The sequence below is a fragment of the Pygoscelis adeliae genome, unplaced genomic scaffold (genome assembly GCF_000699105.1).
Source record: "Pygoscelis adeliae isolate BGI_AS28 unplaced genomic scaffold, ASM69910v1 Scaffold172, whole genome shotgun sequence".
NCBI classification, from domain to species: Eukaryota; Metazoa; Chordata; class Aves; order Sphenisciformes; family Spheniscidae; genus Pygoscelis; species Pygoscelis adeliae.
In genome coordinates, this window is record NW_008824338.1 from 77,663 (window position 1) to 95,400 (window position 17,738).

General features: G+C 37.1%; 1 protein-coding gene across 1 annotated transcript in view; it reads left to right on the forward strand.

The window, feature by feature from the left end:
- Positions 1–17,738, forward strand: part of LAMA2 (laminin, alpha 2) — a gene marked incomplete at its 5' end in the record, with an annotated part of 294,647 nt that overhangs the window by 68,128 nt on the left and 208,781 nt on the right. Inside the window, 3 exon segments of the mRNA XM_009319128.1 lie at positions 2,747–2,907; positions 6,575–6,715; positions 8,089–8,262. Of these exon segments, the coding sequence (XP_009317403.1) occupies positions 2,747–2,907; positions 6,575–6,715; positions 8,089–8,262 (476 nt within the window).

The window sequence follows — 17,738 nt, forward strand, 5'->3', positions numbered from 1 at the left end:
CCTGGTGTATAGCATGGTATTTTCATCTGGAAGGAACAGGAGTTTCTCTCATAAGACAAGATTGTCCGGCTAGGATGCATTGACCCAGATTACAAAAGAGCCTGAGGCCTGCTGTGCTGTGGGGCCTCGCTGGTGGCTAGTTGAGAGGAGGGTAACTCAGAAATTCAAGAATCAGCTGGGCCACAGGCATCAAAACCCGTGGAGCACATGGTTATGTGATAGTAAGTAACGCAGAAATTTCATGCACTGAAATTCTGTATATAATTAGGGCAGATCAAGAAGGTGACAGTCAATATGATGTGCTACAGGAGATCAAAGAGGCTACAAGATTAGAGAAGACAGATTGAATTTCATCTCTCTATAGTTTAACAGATAATATAATTTAAAACTCCTGTAGGTGACTGCTTCTTCAAACAGCTAGTTAGAGAAACTATAAAAAGAGAAGAACCTCTGGATTTATGCATTAGGAATTGGTTTAAAAATCTCCTCTGAAGGGCAGTAAATTCGACATTCTTGTAGGAATGAGAAGGCCTTCCTAAAAAACAACTTAATCAAAGCAAGGAAACCTTTAAAAAGAAAATCAAAATGAACAATCCAAGATTGCTCATGGCAAGCATAGGGTTTATAGACTGCATATTAGACATTCAGAGAAGACGCATTCCTCTAGTTCAAAATGATTCAAGCAATGCAATTAAGCTAGGAAAAAAAAATCTATTTATACAATAAAAAAGCAGCTCCCTGAAAAAGCAGAAGTTATATCCAATTGAGGGTAATAGAAAAGGACATAAATTGTGACAGATTCTGGGAAGTCATACTCTTAATAACACGTACACATATTTTAAGGAATAATTCGCTAAATGCTTAAATGTTGCTAAGGAGTACTTCTTCAGATAAATCAGAATCAAAAAGACTGCTAGAAATTCAAATTCAGTAGGAGTTAAATATGATTAAGGTGTAATCAAGTTATAACCAGAGATCTCAAGAAAGAAAAGGACACAGCAGAAAAGCTAGATTAATTCTTTGAATCAGTGAATAGAAGAGCTCAGGGAATTTCCCACTTGGGAGTCTTTGTTCATGGGGACAAGTCAGAAGAACTGTCTCAAACATAAGTGTCAGGTTTAGAGCAAGCTGATAAATAAAGAATAAAAATTCATCAGGCATATATCGTATTTATCCATGGCTTCTGGATGTAGTTGAAAATGGAGTTGCTTGAAGCATTAAATATAGTTTATAATACTTTTAAAAACTGACATTAATATTACATAAATAGAAACTGTTATCCAATTTGTAAAAGAAACGCAGAGGGTTCCAGGAAACTAAAATCAGAAGGTCTGGTTTCTGTACCAAGCAAATCAGTAGAACTACAATAAACGATTTATACCATTTCTGGACTGTGGCAAAAATGGGCAAGATCAGTTTTTTTGTAGAGGACAGTGTGCCTTACGAATCTGTTTGAAGGATTCAATGAACATGTGAACAAAGGCTCATTTGATTAATACTGTGTTTTGATTTTCGAAAAGTTTTGACAAGATCCTTCACAAAAGACCATGAAAGAAAGTGTAATAGAATAAGGAGGAAAGGTTCTTTCATGGATTAGTACTTGGATAAAAGAATAAATGGACCATTTTCACAGTGACGATCAATATGAACTGTTGAAAATATTCATATTTAACCTGGAAAAGGGATGAGTAGGAAGGTGACAAATTTAGCAAGTACAAAATCTTTCAGCATAGAAAAATGAAAGAACTGCAAAATGTTCAGAAAGATCTCAAGATAGTCAGTGGCTGGGTAGTAAAATAACTGATGAATTTCTGTAGCAATTAAAGGAAAAGTAGAACACAGAGAAAAGTAGTTCTACTTGTACATTGATTACAGCAATTTCTGAATTAGGCACTACCAGTTTTGAAACAGCTCTTAGAATTACCTTGGACTGTACCCTGGATGTATCAGCTCAGTGCTGCCTCAGCAGTAGTCAAAAAGGTCAACAGAGCCTTAGGAAATATTACTGATGTTTAAAAAACAAAACTGAAAAAAATCATCAAACCATTTATAGGTCCACACTATGCACTCCCTTTTCCTTAAATAATTTATTAGAACTGGAAACAGTGCAGAGAAGGACAATAGAGATTTTCATCCATACAAAGCAGTTTCCGTGTAAAGAATTATTAAATAGGCTTAGGAGTTTTGGGGGTATGAAATAAAAATGTCATGTGGGATATGATAGAGGTGTATTGAAATTACAGATGACATGGAGAAAGTGAGTAGGGAATGGTTACTCGCTGTTTTCTATGATATGAGAGGGCAACGAATACAGGTTTAACGCACATCAGTGTTGTCTTTCACACTACACATGGCTAAATGTAGAACTTGCTGCTAGGGAGCTTTATGGATTCTGAAAGTAAAAGCATGTTCAAAGGTGATTAAGTGAATTAATGGAAGAGAAGTTTTTCAGGGACTGTTAGATGCAAGGAAGTAGGGATAAGTTTCAGTTTAGAAGTTCTCTAATATGCGGATTTCTGAAAGCTCAGAATTCAAATCACTATATACTTGCTCTATTGTTACATGCTTTATTCTAGCCTCTCTCAGACAGGATACCGGGTTAAACAGACGTATGGTCTGACCCACAGTAAACACCCTTATGTTACAGCTACCACAGGTGTTGCTTTGAGCACTCTAACACACATACCTGATAATGATAATAATAATGATAAATCAAATATGTCTCATTTTCTCCCTCTTCCCATAGATATGTTGCCTGGTTTCTGTCACTGCAAGACTGGCTATGCAGGAGAGAGCTGCAACAGATGTGCCTTGGGTTATACAGGATATCCTGAGTGCCTGCCCTGCAACTGCTCACTGAAAGGCAGTGTGAATGTTGACCCTTGCATAGGTCCCTGCGTCTGCAAGGTATGGATGTCAAATTCTTCTGAGCCATAGGAAGATACTAATGGTATTGAAAGATTGCAATTAATGGTCTTCTATCATACAATAGCATTCCACTGTCCTACGTAGCTGTGTTAGTATCTATGTTAGTCACTTCTCATAGAACACTTGTTCTTGGTCCTGTAAAGTCTTAGATTGTCTTGTGTCATCTCAGTACTCACTGTAATTAGCATAGGTACCTAGAAGCCTGCTGCCAGTCATACAAGTCCTTAGAAATCTGTAGTGAAGAGATACTTAAGAAGCCTGTGAATCATTTGTTTCAAACTCGCATCCTCATCTACTCAGAAACTATATGTTTAAAGTATTGTGGGCTCTAAAACTAACCTGTAATATGACTTCAAAAGAGAAAATGAGTTGATGATGTATTAAAACAAACAAAAAAGTTGCCATTTAGGAGTTGTCATTAGGGATATAATCCTCTTTTCTTGCTAAGTTCCAAACTGAGAGCATTCTTTCCTGCCTTGGGATGGTTGTTTAGAAATCTCTAACATTTAAAAAAAAAAAATCCATCCTTTCTGTAGGATGAATTTCTTAATTTCCAGGAAGAAAATTTAAGGACGATTTTCTCTGTGTGCCTTCATGTACCTCCAGCAAATTTTATATCAATATTATATTGAAATAAAAAACTTCTAAAAACACATGCATGCACTTCGTGTAAAATACCTCGTTACCAGAAATGTTTAGAAATGGTGGTGCTCTGTAAGTCACAGTTTAGTAAGTGACCATGAACAGGCCCAAAGGACAATTTACTGTGCTGTGGGTCAATTTTTCTGTGTCGTACTTGTGGGAGTTTCCTTCCAGCATTTAATTAACAGAATTAGTCACAAATGCAAATTTAAAAATACTTACATTACATCCTTAAATACAAGAATGTACAAAAAATACTTCAATCTATCGGCTCATGCTGCATACACACATAAAGCTCTGGTGTGACAGCTGAATAGCACTGAAATCTACTCAGAGAGTTAACCTTACCCTCACTTTATGTAACAGTCACATGCTCTCTGTCAGAAATAAAATCTATCCATATCACAGTTCTAATTCCTTAGCTATCAAGTCTAGAAGATCAGAAAAGGGGTGCTTTTGCCATATTCTGACTTGAAAGGGAGCTTTGATGAAGATGTCATATGCCAAATACAAGATAACCACTGCTGAATGATTCTTATTATTATGACATTATTTTTGTAATGCCAAACTGACCTGTTAGTACAATCAGACCAAAATGAACAAATATGGAATAGAGATAATTGTTCCTATCCCGGAGAGTCCACACTATATACACTTTTTCCTCGCTGTTCAGCCTTTGTCTCCTTTCTGCTCCTCTAATAGCTTTTTAAGTGCTTGTGGGAGAAAAATGATACCCTTTGCGCATAGCTGAGATACAGATACATACACGTTTATTTTCACTAGCAATCTTCGAATTCAAATCAAAGCAGATTATGGTCAAAGGGACACTGAAATCATCAGATTAGTTATGCTCCATATGAAGAATAAAGTGGGATGTCTGGACAAGTTAATAGCAGGTCATAGGAAAAATGCTTCCCTTCTTTTAATCACATCTTTCAATTACATATGATGAGCTCTAAATTTACTAAAGATACTTTTCTTGTAAAGGAAATTGACTGCTGAAAAACAGTTCTAACTGTAAGCAGCAAAATGCAAAATTAGATTGTTATCTTTACCACATTAGTCAGAGTAAACTAAAGTACAGAAAGGTGAGGGACAAGTACAAATGCCTATTTTATCACTAATTATCTCAGAGAGCTTTCTGAAGCTATATGGTCAAAGTCTCATTTTTGCATAATTTAAAACTGGACTGAACACAGTATTCGGAAATAAATGAGGCTGTAGAAATATTGCTTCATTGGCTGAAGGATAGGTTAGATCTCTTTTCCAACTTTGAGTTTTATGTATCTATTATCCACTGAATTTGCTGCCTACTCAATAGAATTATATAGGTTTTACTCACTGATGACATGGTTGTGACTGCAGAGTAGGACAACTTTTCCTTTAAATACATACTTTTTCTTTGCAGCTCTCTTTTTTTATTTTGCCCTTCCCACTCTGCACACACTAAGCATGTCAGCAAGGTCTGAAACTTTTGAGACTAGCGTCCATAATTCTAGTTAGTAGAATTGTGCGTGAGAGCATGAGTGCCTGTGAGTTCCCAAATGTTACCCACATTATTTTCCATATGAAGCATGAGTAGCTGGGTGTTTTCAGCATACCTATGGCAATAATATGCATTGATTAATCCTGAGATTGCTGGTGAAAATGTAAAATACCATTCTTTAAATTAATGAGATGTTGAAGTTAAAAGTAATTGACTGGTAGCCTTGAGTTGTATTAAAGAGATTTTTGGTTTGTTGAAGAGCCTCTATATGGTGTTGTTGAAGGAGAGCATACATACAGCATAGCAATAGAGACAGAGCAAATATTTTGCTACACATGTTGTTACTGCATAATTAGTGGTGAAAGCCTATTTACATTTTCATTTTATCTGCTTCCTTAGCTGTCCTTACCCCTTCCCCCTCATTGTCCCTATTTTCTCTTAATCCGTGTGTGCTGTCCTTTCTCCCCATACCTCCACATGCTTTGCCCCGCTTTTTCCATCTTTGCTAGATCTTAAACCAGGAGTCTATCAAATGGCGTTTGGTGAACTTACTTCAGAGCTGTGTATTTCAAGCAATCATAGACGACACAGCGTGGGCAGGCTTTTTATGTGTTCATTCTCTGCTGATGTGGAGCCAACAATTTGGTCCTGTGTGCATACCATAGAGCACTGTCTCCAGGATTAAAGAGACTGTATATAACACTTCTGAAAGGGAAAGAATTTTCTGGGTTATCTTGGGAAAAATATTGAATTACTAAGCAAGCCCCATAGTGTGAGCCTTTTGCAACATACTCCTTGTAGAAAAGCTAGCTTTATCTTTGCCTATAGGACAAATTGATTTATTGCGTAAGCTAGCAGGACTTAATGCACAACATAAGCTCTCTCTGAAAAATGTAGTTACCAAATGCTAAATTTAGAATTCCTCATGTATGTTCAGTGCCTGGCTTTCTGCAGGGGAAGAGTTTGCAGACCTGGCTGCATGGCTGTCAAACGCGTGTAGTTACGGAAAGAAGAAATGCAACCCTTCGAACACTTGGATTTAGCCTGAATTCAGTTATTAATGACAGACCACTGAAAAAATGATACACTGACTGATTGGTACAATTAATTCTATGTACCTGTAGTTTGCATCAATTGGGCGTGCACAGATTTTATCAGCCGTACCAACAAACTACAGTTGTTGAGGCTGTAACATTGTGTCCCATACTTCCTTCCTCTATGACATTCTTAAGTGTAAAGGAGATAAATTAGATTATTCCCTGAAATCAGGTGTGTCCATTCATGTAGAAGAAAAATTAAAAATCTTACAATGTCCAAATTCCATGTCCTGATATTTACATGCAGCCATAGTAACTTTTATTGTGTAGAGGATTTGCTACTAATATTCACAAATAAGAACAGTCTTTCCTACAAATGTCTTTATAGTCCTGCCTTTGTACTCTCCCGCAGACTATAAAGCTGGTGATCTCAAGTTCTAATCTATGACAACTGAAGTAATATTCTAATGTGCCTTTCCAGGAACATGTTGAAGGAGAAAACTGTGATCGGTGCAAACCAGGTTTCTTCAATCTGCAGCGAAATAATCCCAAAGGCTGTGAGGAATGTTTCTGCTCTGGGAAAACTAACGTCTGCACACACTCTCACTTTACCTACAGAAGTGTAAGAAAAATCATACTGTATCAGTACATGTCATTGGTTTTGTGTTTCTGTGTGTTGTCACTGTCTATTGTCACCAGCGTGCATCTTATTATAAAATTATGAATGTTCTTTAATGCCCCATACATTTTTCATTGATCCAAAAGAAAATGCTTATAAGCTTTGTTTCTATTCATTGTGAGAAAGGTCTGACAAAGCACAGTTGAACAGTGAGAAGTGCAAAAGAAGTTATAACAATCAAAAATGAAGCCGTGTGCATAAACACAGTCCTGAAATGTGCATACATAATCAGTCCTGAGTTAAATGCAACATATCCATAGGGCAACCTCTTTTCCAGGTCATTATTAAATTTCTAGACCTGAAGTAATTAAGAATTTTGAAACATTAACAACACACAGCTTATGTAAGAAAAAGGGATGCCCTACAGGGGACATTTTGGGTGGATTTCTTTTGCATTCTGCATTCCTAGGAAAGGGTGTGAAAGGCAGATGAACCTACTGTTCATATTTGTGCTGTAGAAAAATGTCTTTAGCCTGCAGATGTACTCTAAACTTTAAATTAGTTCTCAAAGCTCAGACACTGATTCCACTGTAACGGATGTATGCTACATATTCATGTCTGTAGATCGACTTTGGGAAATGTGTTCCAGGTCTACTAGCTCCTGGTTTTGGCTGTATTGGTATGCTGGAAGTCTGCGAGTAAAATCATATATGCCTAGTGTGCTCATTTACATGCCAGCATCTGGAAAATTTTCCATCCCACGGCTGAGCTAATTTATTGTTCTGCTTGTATCCAGGCTCCAGAAGCCATCCTTGTATGAACACTGTGCTCTTCTCTGATGATTCATTTCTAGTTACGGGATTTCAGAAATTCAAGTTCTGGTGCTTTCCAGCTTTGCTTTGGCTTTATAAAAAAAGTATATTTGAACTTGTAAGTTGTAAGGCTTTAGAATCACAAATTATTATAAATTATGCTGTCTACAACAATCAGAAAATGTATATCCATTTGTCAGCTCATCTTCTGTACCCTCTGTGACCGATATTATTTATTGAAAACTTGTATATTATTTGGAGATATTCTTACGCATATGTTTGTACAATGGCGTTTCCTCCTCTGGACCATATGAAGCAGAGAAAGCAAATACTTGCAGTTACTTCAAACTACTCAGAAGTTATAACTCCCAGTCACATACAATAAGAGAAATTTTTGCTGGTTTTGCTTTGTTGTTTCCTTTGTTCCTAACCTGCTATTAATCATATAAACCTAATCAGTTTTTTAAAAATGGAAGAATGAGAGGCTATGACTATTGAAATGACTGATGTCCTGATTCTCATTGTGATGTGTTTTGTTTTGGGGTTTTTTTTCTGTCATTATAGATGGAAGACATGAATGGCTGGTATCTGACTGGCTTACTGGGTCTTACCAGAGTTACCCCCAGGCAAAAGAGATTTGATGGGCATCAGCAGTTTAGCATCAGCAACGTGGCTGCGCGAAAAGTACTGCCACAGACTTATTACTGGAGTGCACCCAGTTCCTATTTGGGCAACAAAGTAAGTGCAGATGGTACTTGCCTAAAGACTAATTTGATTTATTGAGAAAAGAAGTAAGGCTTTGAAGGGGGGTGGAACTGAGGGAAGATTAAGTTGGATAGCTATTTGACCAGCAAAATTGCAAGCACAAAGGAATCAGGCGTATGGAGTATCCTTGTGAGGCAAAAAGTTAAGTAGAGAAAATTAACTAAGTATCTTTGACCTTGAGCCTTCTTCAGGCTTCTGCTGTCAGGTATTACAGAAGTCTGTATAGTTCACAGCATTGTTTTTTGAATGAATTAAGCTGGTGTGTGGTTCAGCTTGTCCTGTTCTCTTCCCACCTTGTCCTCAGCTTTGAAAACCAGTTCCCTCGTCTGCTTTTCAGAGACGCAAGTTGTGTATCAGATGTTGTGGGGGTGTGTTACAAAACTTTAATGTTTGGCAAGAAACTTGTGTGTGGGGAGCTCTCTGCCCTAGAACTCAGAAAATGTTGTTGTGAGCTCTGTGCCAGTTCTAATGCATATATTTATCCAAGTCTGCATGTGTCCATGTGTGCACGTACACATATATTCATGCCCTGCAGGTTAATACCAAATATTTGCTTTCTGAAGTCTTAGGTGCTTTAGTGGTCTGACTATCAGGCTTCTCGCCATTAGACTTTCTGTTATCATACATGATACCTTCGTGAAGATCTCATTCTTTTCCAGAGAGCAGAACAGAGGACTGAATGAGTCCTAAACGTGAAGAAAGCTAAACAGCTTTCTATTTACTGTAACCCCGATTATGCTAAAACTTATCAGAGAGGCTAACACTAATACACTTGAGCACATTTTCCTCTGTAGTCTCTTCAGGCTAGTCAACCTCTTATTTATTTATTTTGTTCCTGCTGGCTGAAAATCAACATGACAGAAGGTAAGTGAGCATGTTGAAACTAAATAGCATCATTCCAAATAATTGGGCATCCTGTTCATGGCTATAAATTGTTAAAGAGAGTCAGGCTCATTTAGCTGGGCAAGGGAGAGTTTCTTCTGTAATCTTCCATGTCTGGTGAACTTACCCTGAGATATGAACTGATACTTTTCCAGACAGAATTTCATCCTGCTTCTATTCAGTGAGCAAAATGATGGTAAGAATGTGCACGAATTATTTGAACGTGGAAGATACTTTTTCAGTGTAATTTGGAGGTCCTTTGTGGTTACTGTCAGATATCTCTGTATGAATGAAGCAATTTGCCTCAATAACTGAACCATATAAATTTTTGATACTACAATAATACTGAAAGCACTCACAAATTACCACAGTGCATCTTAACTGTCATGTTGCACCACATAAATTACAGTCATAATGACATGCTTAGGCCATACGATTTATGCTATGGAAAGGGAAATAGAAATAGAATATTGAGAGTCCTTATTTGTAAATGCAATAAAACATTTCTGTAAATAGTTGAAACTGGATAAAACCAAATTGCTGAAACTAGATAAAAACATCCTTTCTTGAGAGTGATTGCTAGCTGTGTTACAGTAGAATAATTGGTAGCTCGGAGCAGGCAAGCTTCTTTAAGAATTTTTGTCTTAGGAAATGTAGAGAATGATTTAGGAAATTTTACATCAAGATGTACACTGGTAATTTATAAACCTTGTGTCACAGAAAACTGCCTTTCCTTTTTATTGTTAAAATTATTGCTCTTAAATACTATTCCCCAAAATAAAATTGAGTAACAAAAGGTAGTAACCATCGTGCATTTCCCAGTTTTCAAATATAGCTCAAAAACCTCATTTAAAATAATTCTTTTAATATAAAGTTGGCATGTTGTGCATATGCCTCCACAATGTTGATTGCCATATGTGTGCTATCTGCTTGTTTTACATCCATCTCCAAATGCTTCTTTTGGATTAAAAAAGCGTTATAAATAGGATATTCCTGAGTGTGTAGCCTTCGGCTTTTTCTTCTTCATCTAAATCTGGTGACACTAGGCTATGTGATACTGGTCTTTGACTGTGTCTCTAAGGAGACATTATAAATAACAAGAGGTTATAGATGGTGCAGGATTCTTGTTTATGTCAGAGTAGGACAAGAGCAAATTAGTTTAACATCACCATATCCTTTTAGTCTTCTAAATATATATGCTGCTACCAAAACTTAAACTTTGTTGTACAAATACAGATAATTTTTTTAAAAGCTATATATTTTACCTGTCTGACTATATAATATGCATTTGAACTGAAAAATTGAACACTGTTTTTGATGCAGAATACGTTTGGGAGTAATCTGGAGGAATTTAATTTCTGGACACAAAATATCTAGTGGATAATTTGGGAGAACAGATTTAAAATGGCTAGTATTAAGGGTTAAGTAGGTATCATAAAACAGTTTATCTTCTTGCCTGCTTACCTTATCATAGCCTACTGAACTAAGGATTGCAGCAATCATGAGGATTTGTGGTCTGTTAGAGCTTCTAGTTACTGAAAAATTGTCTTATTCTATCAACTGTAATTACATTTTAGGTGTTTGAAAACCCCATTTGTTTTTTGTTAGCAGTTTCTTCAATTGTTTTGACAATGGATCTATACATTTATTTTAAACTTGTGTCCATGCTAAAATATTTTATAAATTTGTCTGAAAGTGTTATGAGTTACATTCGGATAACGTTTGATCAGAGCACTGAAAGGAAAGTATAATAGTAATTAAAAATTGGATACCAAACTCAGCAGGATGATGTGAAACACTTGTTTCTTTAAAGTTAGCGTGGAAGGGTTAGGTGTCCGCAATGTTTCAGAAGTCTGACATTATGTATATACTCTGCCTCTTTTCCTTTGACACCTCGGCAAAATGCAACTTGATGATTTGTATGCTGAGTAGAAGCCATTTACGATTAGCCAAAAGAAAACATGATATGGAGTGTATCTAAATAACCATATGACCCTACCCCATGACACACACACATGAGGGGCAGCTGAGGCCACTTGAGATTCCATGAGGAAAAATCCATCTTTGGTTAGAGAAAGCACCTCTGCCTTATTTTCTCTCTGCTGCTGCAAATATTATGTTCCTTTCTCTGCTAAGGGCCAGCTTTAACCACGAAGGTGGAGATTTACCCTGCCTCTTTCAGGTGGCTAGGGCACTGCCCTTGGTCAGCAGTCACAGGTTAGTTCAGCCTTTAGGTGGAGGCCATCCTAGAATCCAGGTCTCTGACCATTGTCTCAACACCCAGCAGTCATACAGAAATTAGATAATACATCTCTCTAACTCCTCTGTCTGGGTTTTGAGCAGATGTTAACGCTGCCATTACTCAGACTGCAAACAACATGACAGAAGCCCTAAAACACCTGTACTCTAAAACACTATTTGCTTACTGACAGATTTTACTCAGATTGAGAAGTTTCTTGCATCAAATGTTGTTTTACAGGAGTCATTTGAACTAGTTGTACAGCATGATCCCATTCAGTGTAAGTAAAGGTAATGTAATGTGGTCCTTCATGAAGTCAGAGTATGTTGAAAATTAAAGCAAAAGATGCTTGAACAAAGGGCTTTGTTTTCCCTTGGAAAAATTCTAGCACATCATGTTTGTCAACTCCATAGACTTAAGCAGCCATATGGTGGATACATTGTTCTTTCTCTGACCTCTAGTGAAAACCAAGGCAACAGCTGAAAGTTTTGTGTAGAATCTGTGCATACAGAACAGGAAGGGGACTTGTTTGACTTAACACTGTCACTTCATTTATTTTGCCTGTTCTTTTATAATTAGCTGTGTAACCTATTTGCTGACTTACAGAAGTCAATGTTTCTTTGAGTCCAGAATGAAGACACTGTAATAAGCCTGTAGCCAATACATACAAACTTTAAAAATCTATCAGCCCTTTAAAAGTACTCTACTGTGGAAAGCTAAAGATTGGGATGGAGTGAGCAGTTTGTTTTGTGACATATTATCTATAGCAGACTGCCCAGAATACCTCATAGGATTAAATATTGAATTATAAAATAATCATAAGCTAGGTCCTTGTGGCTTTTATGTTTATTTCCTTCCATTTGTTTTCATTTCTTAGTCAATTCTGATGCAAAAGGCAGAATAATGCAAAGCAAATTGCAGTTTATGGCTCCCGGGGGGAAGGGAGGGAGTTGAAACCCAAAACATAAAGAAGCGTAAATAATACAATAATCAGCTGGAACAGAAATGCCAGGATCAATTGTCCTAAATTATTAATGCATCTAAACCCAGAAAGCTTCATCTAGTCTTGTCACAGTTTCAGATCTCAAGACTTTCTTGTTCATAGGACATGATAGAGTTAGATAGATCCACAACTCTTTTTCTTGCTTTTACTGCCTGCCCCAAAAAGAACACTCGTAACTTAACACCTTTTGGTATAAATGGATCAGATGCAAAATAAATTGTTGTTGGAAGCTATTTTTATCTACTACCAGTTTTTTTTTAAATTCATTGGCCTCATGAAAAGCAGTGAGTGACCTAGCCTACATAATTCCAACAGTCAGCTGTGTCTTAAATTTAGCCAGCGGACTGATTTTTTTGAGCATGTGTATCTATTGCTTTTATTGTCAGGGAAGCGAAGTAATGAAACTTAGGTGGGCTGGTGTGATCTCCCTTTGTGCACCTTTATAAGATACTTCTTTCTTTCAGCTGGTTATATGGACAATTTAGGCCCTCATGTGGATTTGGTTCCCTAGTGCAGATGGGTTGTCCAAGTCTAAGCAGACCACCATTTAGTAACATAATGGCAGTGCCTGAAGGATCTGTTAACTGCATGAGGGATTTTTCCGCAGTGGTGGTAAGTCCAGTACTTCATGATGAATTTGCCTTTTTCATGCCCTCTGCACAGAAATGAGTTTCAGCCTCAGATTTGAATGTGTAACGAAGAACATCTCCAAGCTAGCAAAAGTAAAGGGGGGATGGGGTAGGGAATGTGTTCCTCAAGTATAAAGCGTAACATATCAAAAACTATTTTGTCTGAACATTTATTGATTCTTAATGTCTTGCAAGTTTGAGCAGAATGAAATAGTGAAGTTATATGCACGTTATCCATATTTGTAAAAGAAACAGTAATAGGCATCAGCAGCACATAGTATGCAAGAAATCTCCATTCAGTGTAACGCCCCTGAAGTTATTCACAGTTGCTGCAGATGCTCAGATTTTAAGTAGTGTCAACAGACAACACATGGCAGAAAATTAAAATGATTCATTTGAACCTAAAGAAAAACATCTTTTGTAAAGACAGCTACTTCAGTAGCTTTTGGCTTTCATATTTGAATGCATTCTTCTGATAAAAAGCTGGTTTAGTTTACTGATATGTTTTTATTTTTTAGCAAGTAAACCCTAAACTAATATAAATAATGTAATTTTATTTTAAATCACAATCTAAATTGCCTTGACTGAAATTAAGTCACCATGGTAATCAGACTCAGTCAACAGTATGAAGATGTTTTCAACTTATACCAAGTGTGTTGTTTATTTTATTAGCGCTTACTTCACTGTAGCTTCTAAAAATTGAGGTAATAGGCAAATTCAGATACTGAAAGGATGAGACAAACATAGCAACAATACAAGTGAAGAGCAAAACATTTTAAAGATCTGAACCACAGCTGACTGATGCTTCCTTTAAATTTACTTAATTTGTATTACAAGATTTGGTTTAGGTTCTTTATCTTTGCTGAAATATTCTCTCAGCATGGCACCACGAAAAGAGACAGGGGTAGGTCTCTGCATTCTTTCACAGCTGTGGCTAGCCAAATTTTGCTTGATCCTCATACGAATTGAAACAGTATCAGGACTGTCCTATTTGGGGTTCAGTTCAAGTACCGCCATTATTGTGATTGCAAGCTAAGGATGCCAGTAACTGTTACGGCCTCTTAGCACCTTGGAAATGAATTGAAACAAGGCTCAGAATCTGCCTAGCTGAGTCCACTGACTGCAGTATTTCATGTATCCCATGATACATTTAATTTCTTTGTGCTAAAATCAACTTATACTACTGTAGAGAAAAGAGGAAATTTATTGTTGGTGAAATTATTTCATAAATCTCAAGTGTGCTTTGCATTACCTGCTTACCCAAGTCTGCCTTGAAGGCAAGGGTTTTAATCAATAGTGGCAGTTGAAAAATGGAGAAACAAGCAGGAAATAAAGTAGTTTCACAAAAGAAGGGATGTGAATGCTAGAGAGAGAATACTGAGGGGTGTTAGGAAATAATGAAGAAGAAAGTAAATTGGGAAATATGCTTGCCAGATTGAAAAGTCTTACTCTTCTTATCTCTGATCCCAAATACTGAAATACTGAAGGATCCAACAAAGCAGAAAAAGAAAAAATGTCTTTGACTTGGGAAGAACTAATACATCTGGTGATTTGTACTGAGGGCTAATCAACATGCAAAGAAGCATGGTGATGGTGTTTACTAAGCTAGAGAAAGCTAAATTGAACAGTGGTTACTTAAGACTGCAAAGGAAAACTGAAGTTTATGAAAGGGAGGATACAGGGTGGGGTTTGTTCCCCTTGTATGCCTTTGCGTGCTAAGTACTTCTTCAGCAAATAAGCATTTGCTTTGAAAATTATATTTGGAGTTCCTTGCTGATCACAGGTTACCTGGAAGTAAAGGGTTTAATGGAGCTTTACTCAACTTATCCACTTATATTAATCAGACAGAATTTATAATCCAGACATCTAGTTGATACTGGGTTACACGGGAGTGTGATGAAGGAATCTATGCCCATCACCAAACGGGTCTAAATAAAGAGCTACTGAAAGGTCATTCTCAAAATATGAGAGCCACAAAGAGATAGTGTTCAGTTCAGTTTCCAGATTTCCCTTTATGAATAACCGAGTTGCTATTTCTGTTTGGTTTACCTGCCTCCCCTCCCGATTTACTTTAAATTAATTACAAAAACTTGAAGTAGAATGTAATTGAAATTGTTGAGTTTATAACTCATTAATAAAACTGCATGATGCCACTGAGCTTTAGTTTTGTAATTTTGTGGTGTTCAACTTTTGCTTTCCACATCAAAAAGGCCGTATGCAGAAGGGCAAAAGCACTGAGCATTTCTGGTGGTGCACAAGAGAAACAGCCTTTTCTGCAAACCATTTGTAGTACTTTCAATCCGTGCTATATTGGTTTTGAAGTCTGGCATGCTCAGCAGCATCTGACAATCTCAAAATATTCTTGACATGCAGCTTCTCTACGAGATGGATAAATTCAATTATTTCCATTTTATATATAGGAATTAGCATTGCTTTTCTTCTCGTCTGTCTTCAGAAACTAAGTTTTGGTGCCTAAACTTGATTGACTAACTTCACCTTGTGTCATTGAGAAGTTTTAAGACCAAACCAGTGTAACACAGGTGCCCAAATCCAAGTGCTAGTCACCTGCGTACAGATGCAATTAAGAGGTAGATGCATGTGAATTTGTGTGACACACATTTCACTGTATGGGTGTCATGTGAATTTTTAATCAGTTCATAGGTCTGAGAGACAAGAAAGTAGCACAATAGTGATCAGAAGCTGGAATTATTGGTTTAGTTTTAACTTGTCTTTTCATAGAGTCATTATTCTAAAGATTTCAATATTGTGACTCACTCATGCTTTGATCTAATATCTGAACGGAGTATGAAGCATCCTTTAAATCCTGTAGGTCCTGTGTCTCATGTACCCTATTCCCTCTGTCTCATCTACTCTATCATTACCTGATGGCTAAAGATTTCTGAATGGACCCATACTGCTTCGTTAAATCTCTAGAAGGCAAAACGAGCTCCATTACTTTACATTCCTATTAAGTTTACATACTGTAAGCTGATTTTTAGCAGGAGAGTATGATGGGGGCAAAGTTTTTATTTTCCAGAGAGAGACTCCAGCAAACTACAACAAATTTCTTCAGAAAGCAAACCTCAGTGGAAATTTTAAATATTCAGTAAGTTTGTAGAAGTAAGGGTTACCCTAACTACAGAATAAATTTGCCTTTGTCTTCCTGTACCCAAGAGACACAAGGGTTAAGACCAGATATTTGGCATATTGAAGGGATAATCGTGTGCTAGAACCCCAATCTGAACTGTGATGAATTATTAAACAAGTGGTTTGTTGGGTGATTGAATATTACCTGCAAAGCACTGCTCCTCTCCTTGAGGCACACCCAGAGCTAACTGAATTGAGCCAATTAGACTGACTGTCTCTTCAATGAGTTGTGACCTATCAATGGTAATAGCTTATTATGATGACAAATGAACCCATCTCTCAAAGTGAAGCCTGAGTACACACTTCAGCAGTTTCCCTGGATCATAGGGCCATTACCTATCAACTTCAGATTGACAGGAGTGACAGCAATGAGAGCAGATAGCGTGCATGAGTAGACACAGATGATTGTTTTACCCAAATTAATATATTTGCACTTATTTTTGGTGAGGTTTTTTTGGTTTTGGGTTTTTTTTTAAATGGGCCTACCTGAACATTCCATATTTCGCTAGAAATACCTAACCTTTTTCACAATATGTGCAGTACCACCCCTGTCTCCTGAGATGGCTGGATGAATTTCTGATTGGTATCTACATGCCTTTTCAGTCTCAGAGGCACTCTGTACTATGATACAGGTGAATCCTTTTTTCTAACTGAAGAGGTTTTTTTATTTGTTTGGCCCTCTTAGCCCTATCAATTTATTTTCCAGAGGTAATTTCCTCAGAAAAATGAGCAAGATAGAGGAACTGTAACATTACCAATATTTTTCACTATTTTATTACAAGCTTTTGAAACCTTTAAGTATCAAATATCATGAAATACTTAGACACTTCTGGACCAGTTCCTTGGCTAGTTTAACTCTTTTTGGAGACAGGAAAATTTTTCACAGTGAAGGCAGTTGTTTTAACAACTTTCTGTGTCAGTTTTTTCTGGGCTTTTTTGGTCGTGTCCCCCGTCCCCCCCTCCCCTAAGGATTTTAAGTGTATTTTATTAATTAAAAATAACAGTGCTAGAGAGACATACCTTCAATTTACTGTCCTGAAAGAAGATTTTGGTTATGACTCAATTTTTAAAATGAAATTGCATAAGAGAAATGGCTTTATATATTCCTAAACCGTATCTCAGTTATCCATAAGATAGTGACAGTCTGCTCTGAAAGCGTGGCCTGGAGTGAGTACTCCCTTGAATAAAAGGCTTTAAGCTATGCAACTAGCCAGTCAGCACAGCAATCCTGTCTATATCCATGCCTCTCTTACACAGTATGCTTTGTACCCGAAGGTGTCCTGCTAAGCCGTGCCTCACTGCAGTGCATGCTTTACTGTGCAGTCAATAAGGCAAAACTTGTACAATTTTAAGTTTGCTTTGGCGTGAACTGGGTAGCACATTTGCAGCAATATTAACGGATATAGAATCATAGAATCATAGAATCATTAAGGTTGGAAAAGACCTCCAAGATCGTCGAGTCCAACCGTCAACCCAACACCACCATGCCCACTAAACCATGTCCCTAAGCGCCTCATCTACACGTCTTTTAAATACCTCCAGGGATGGG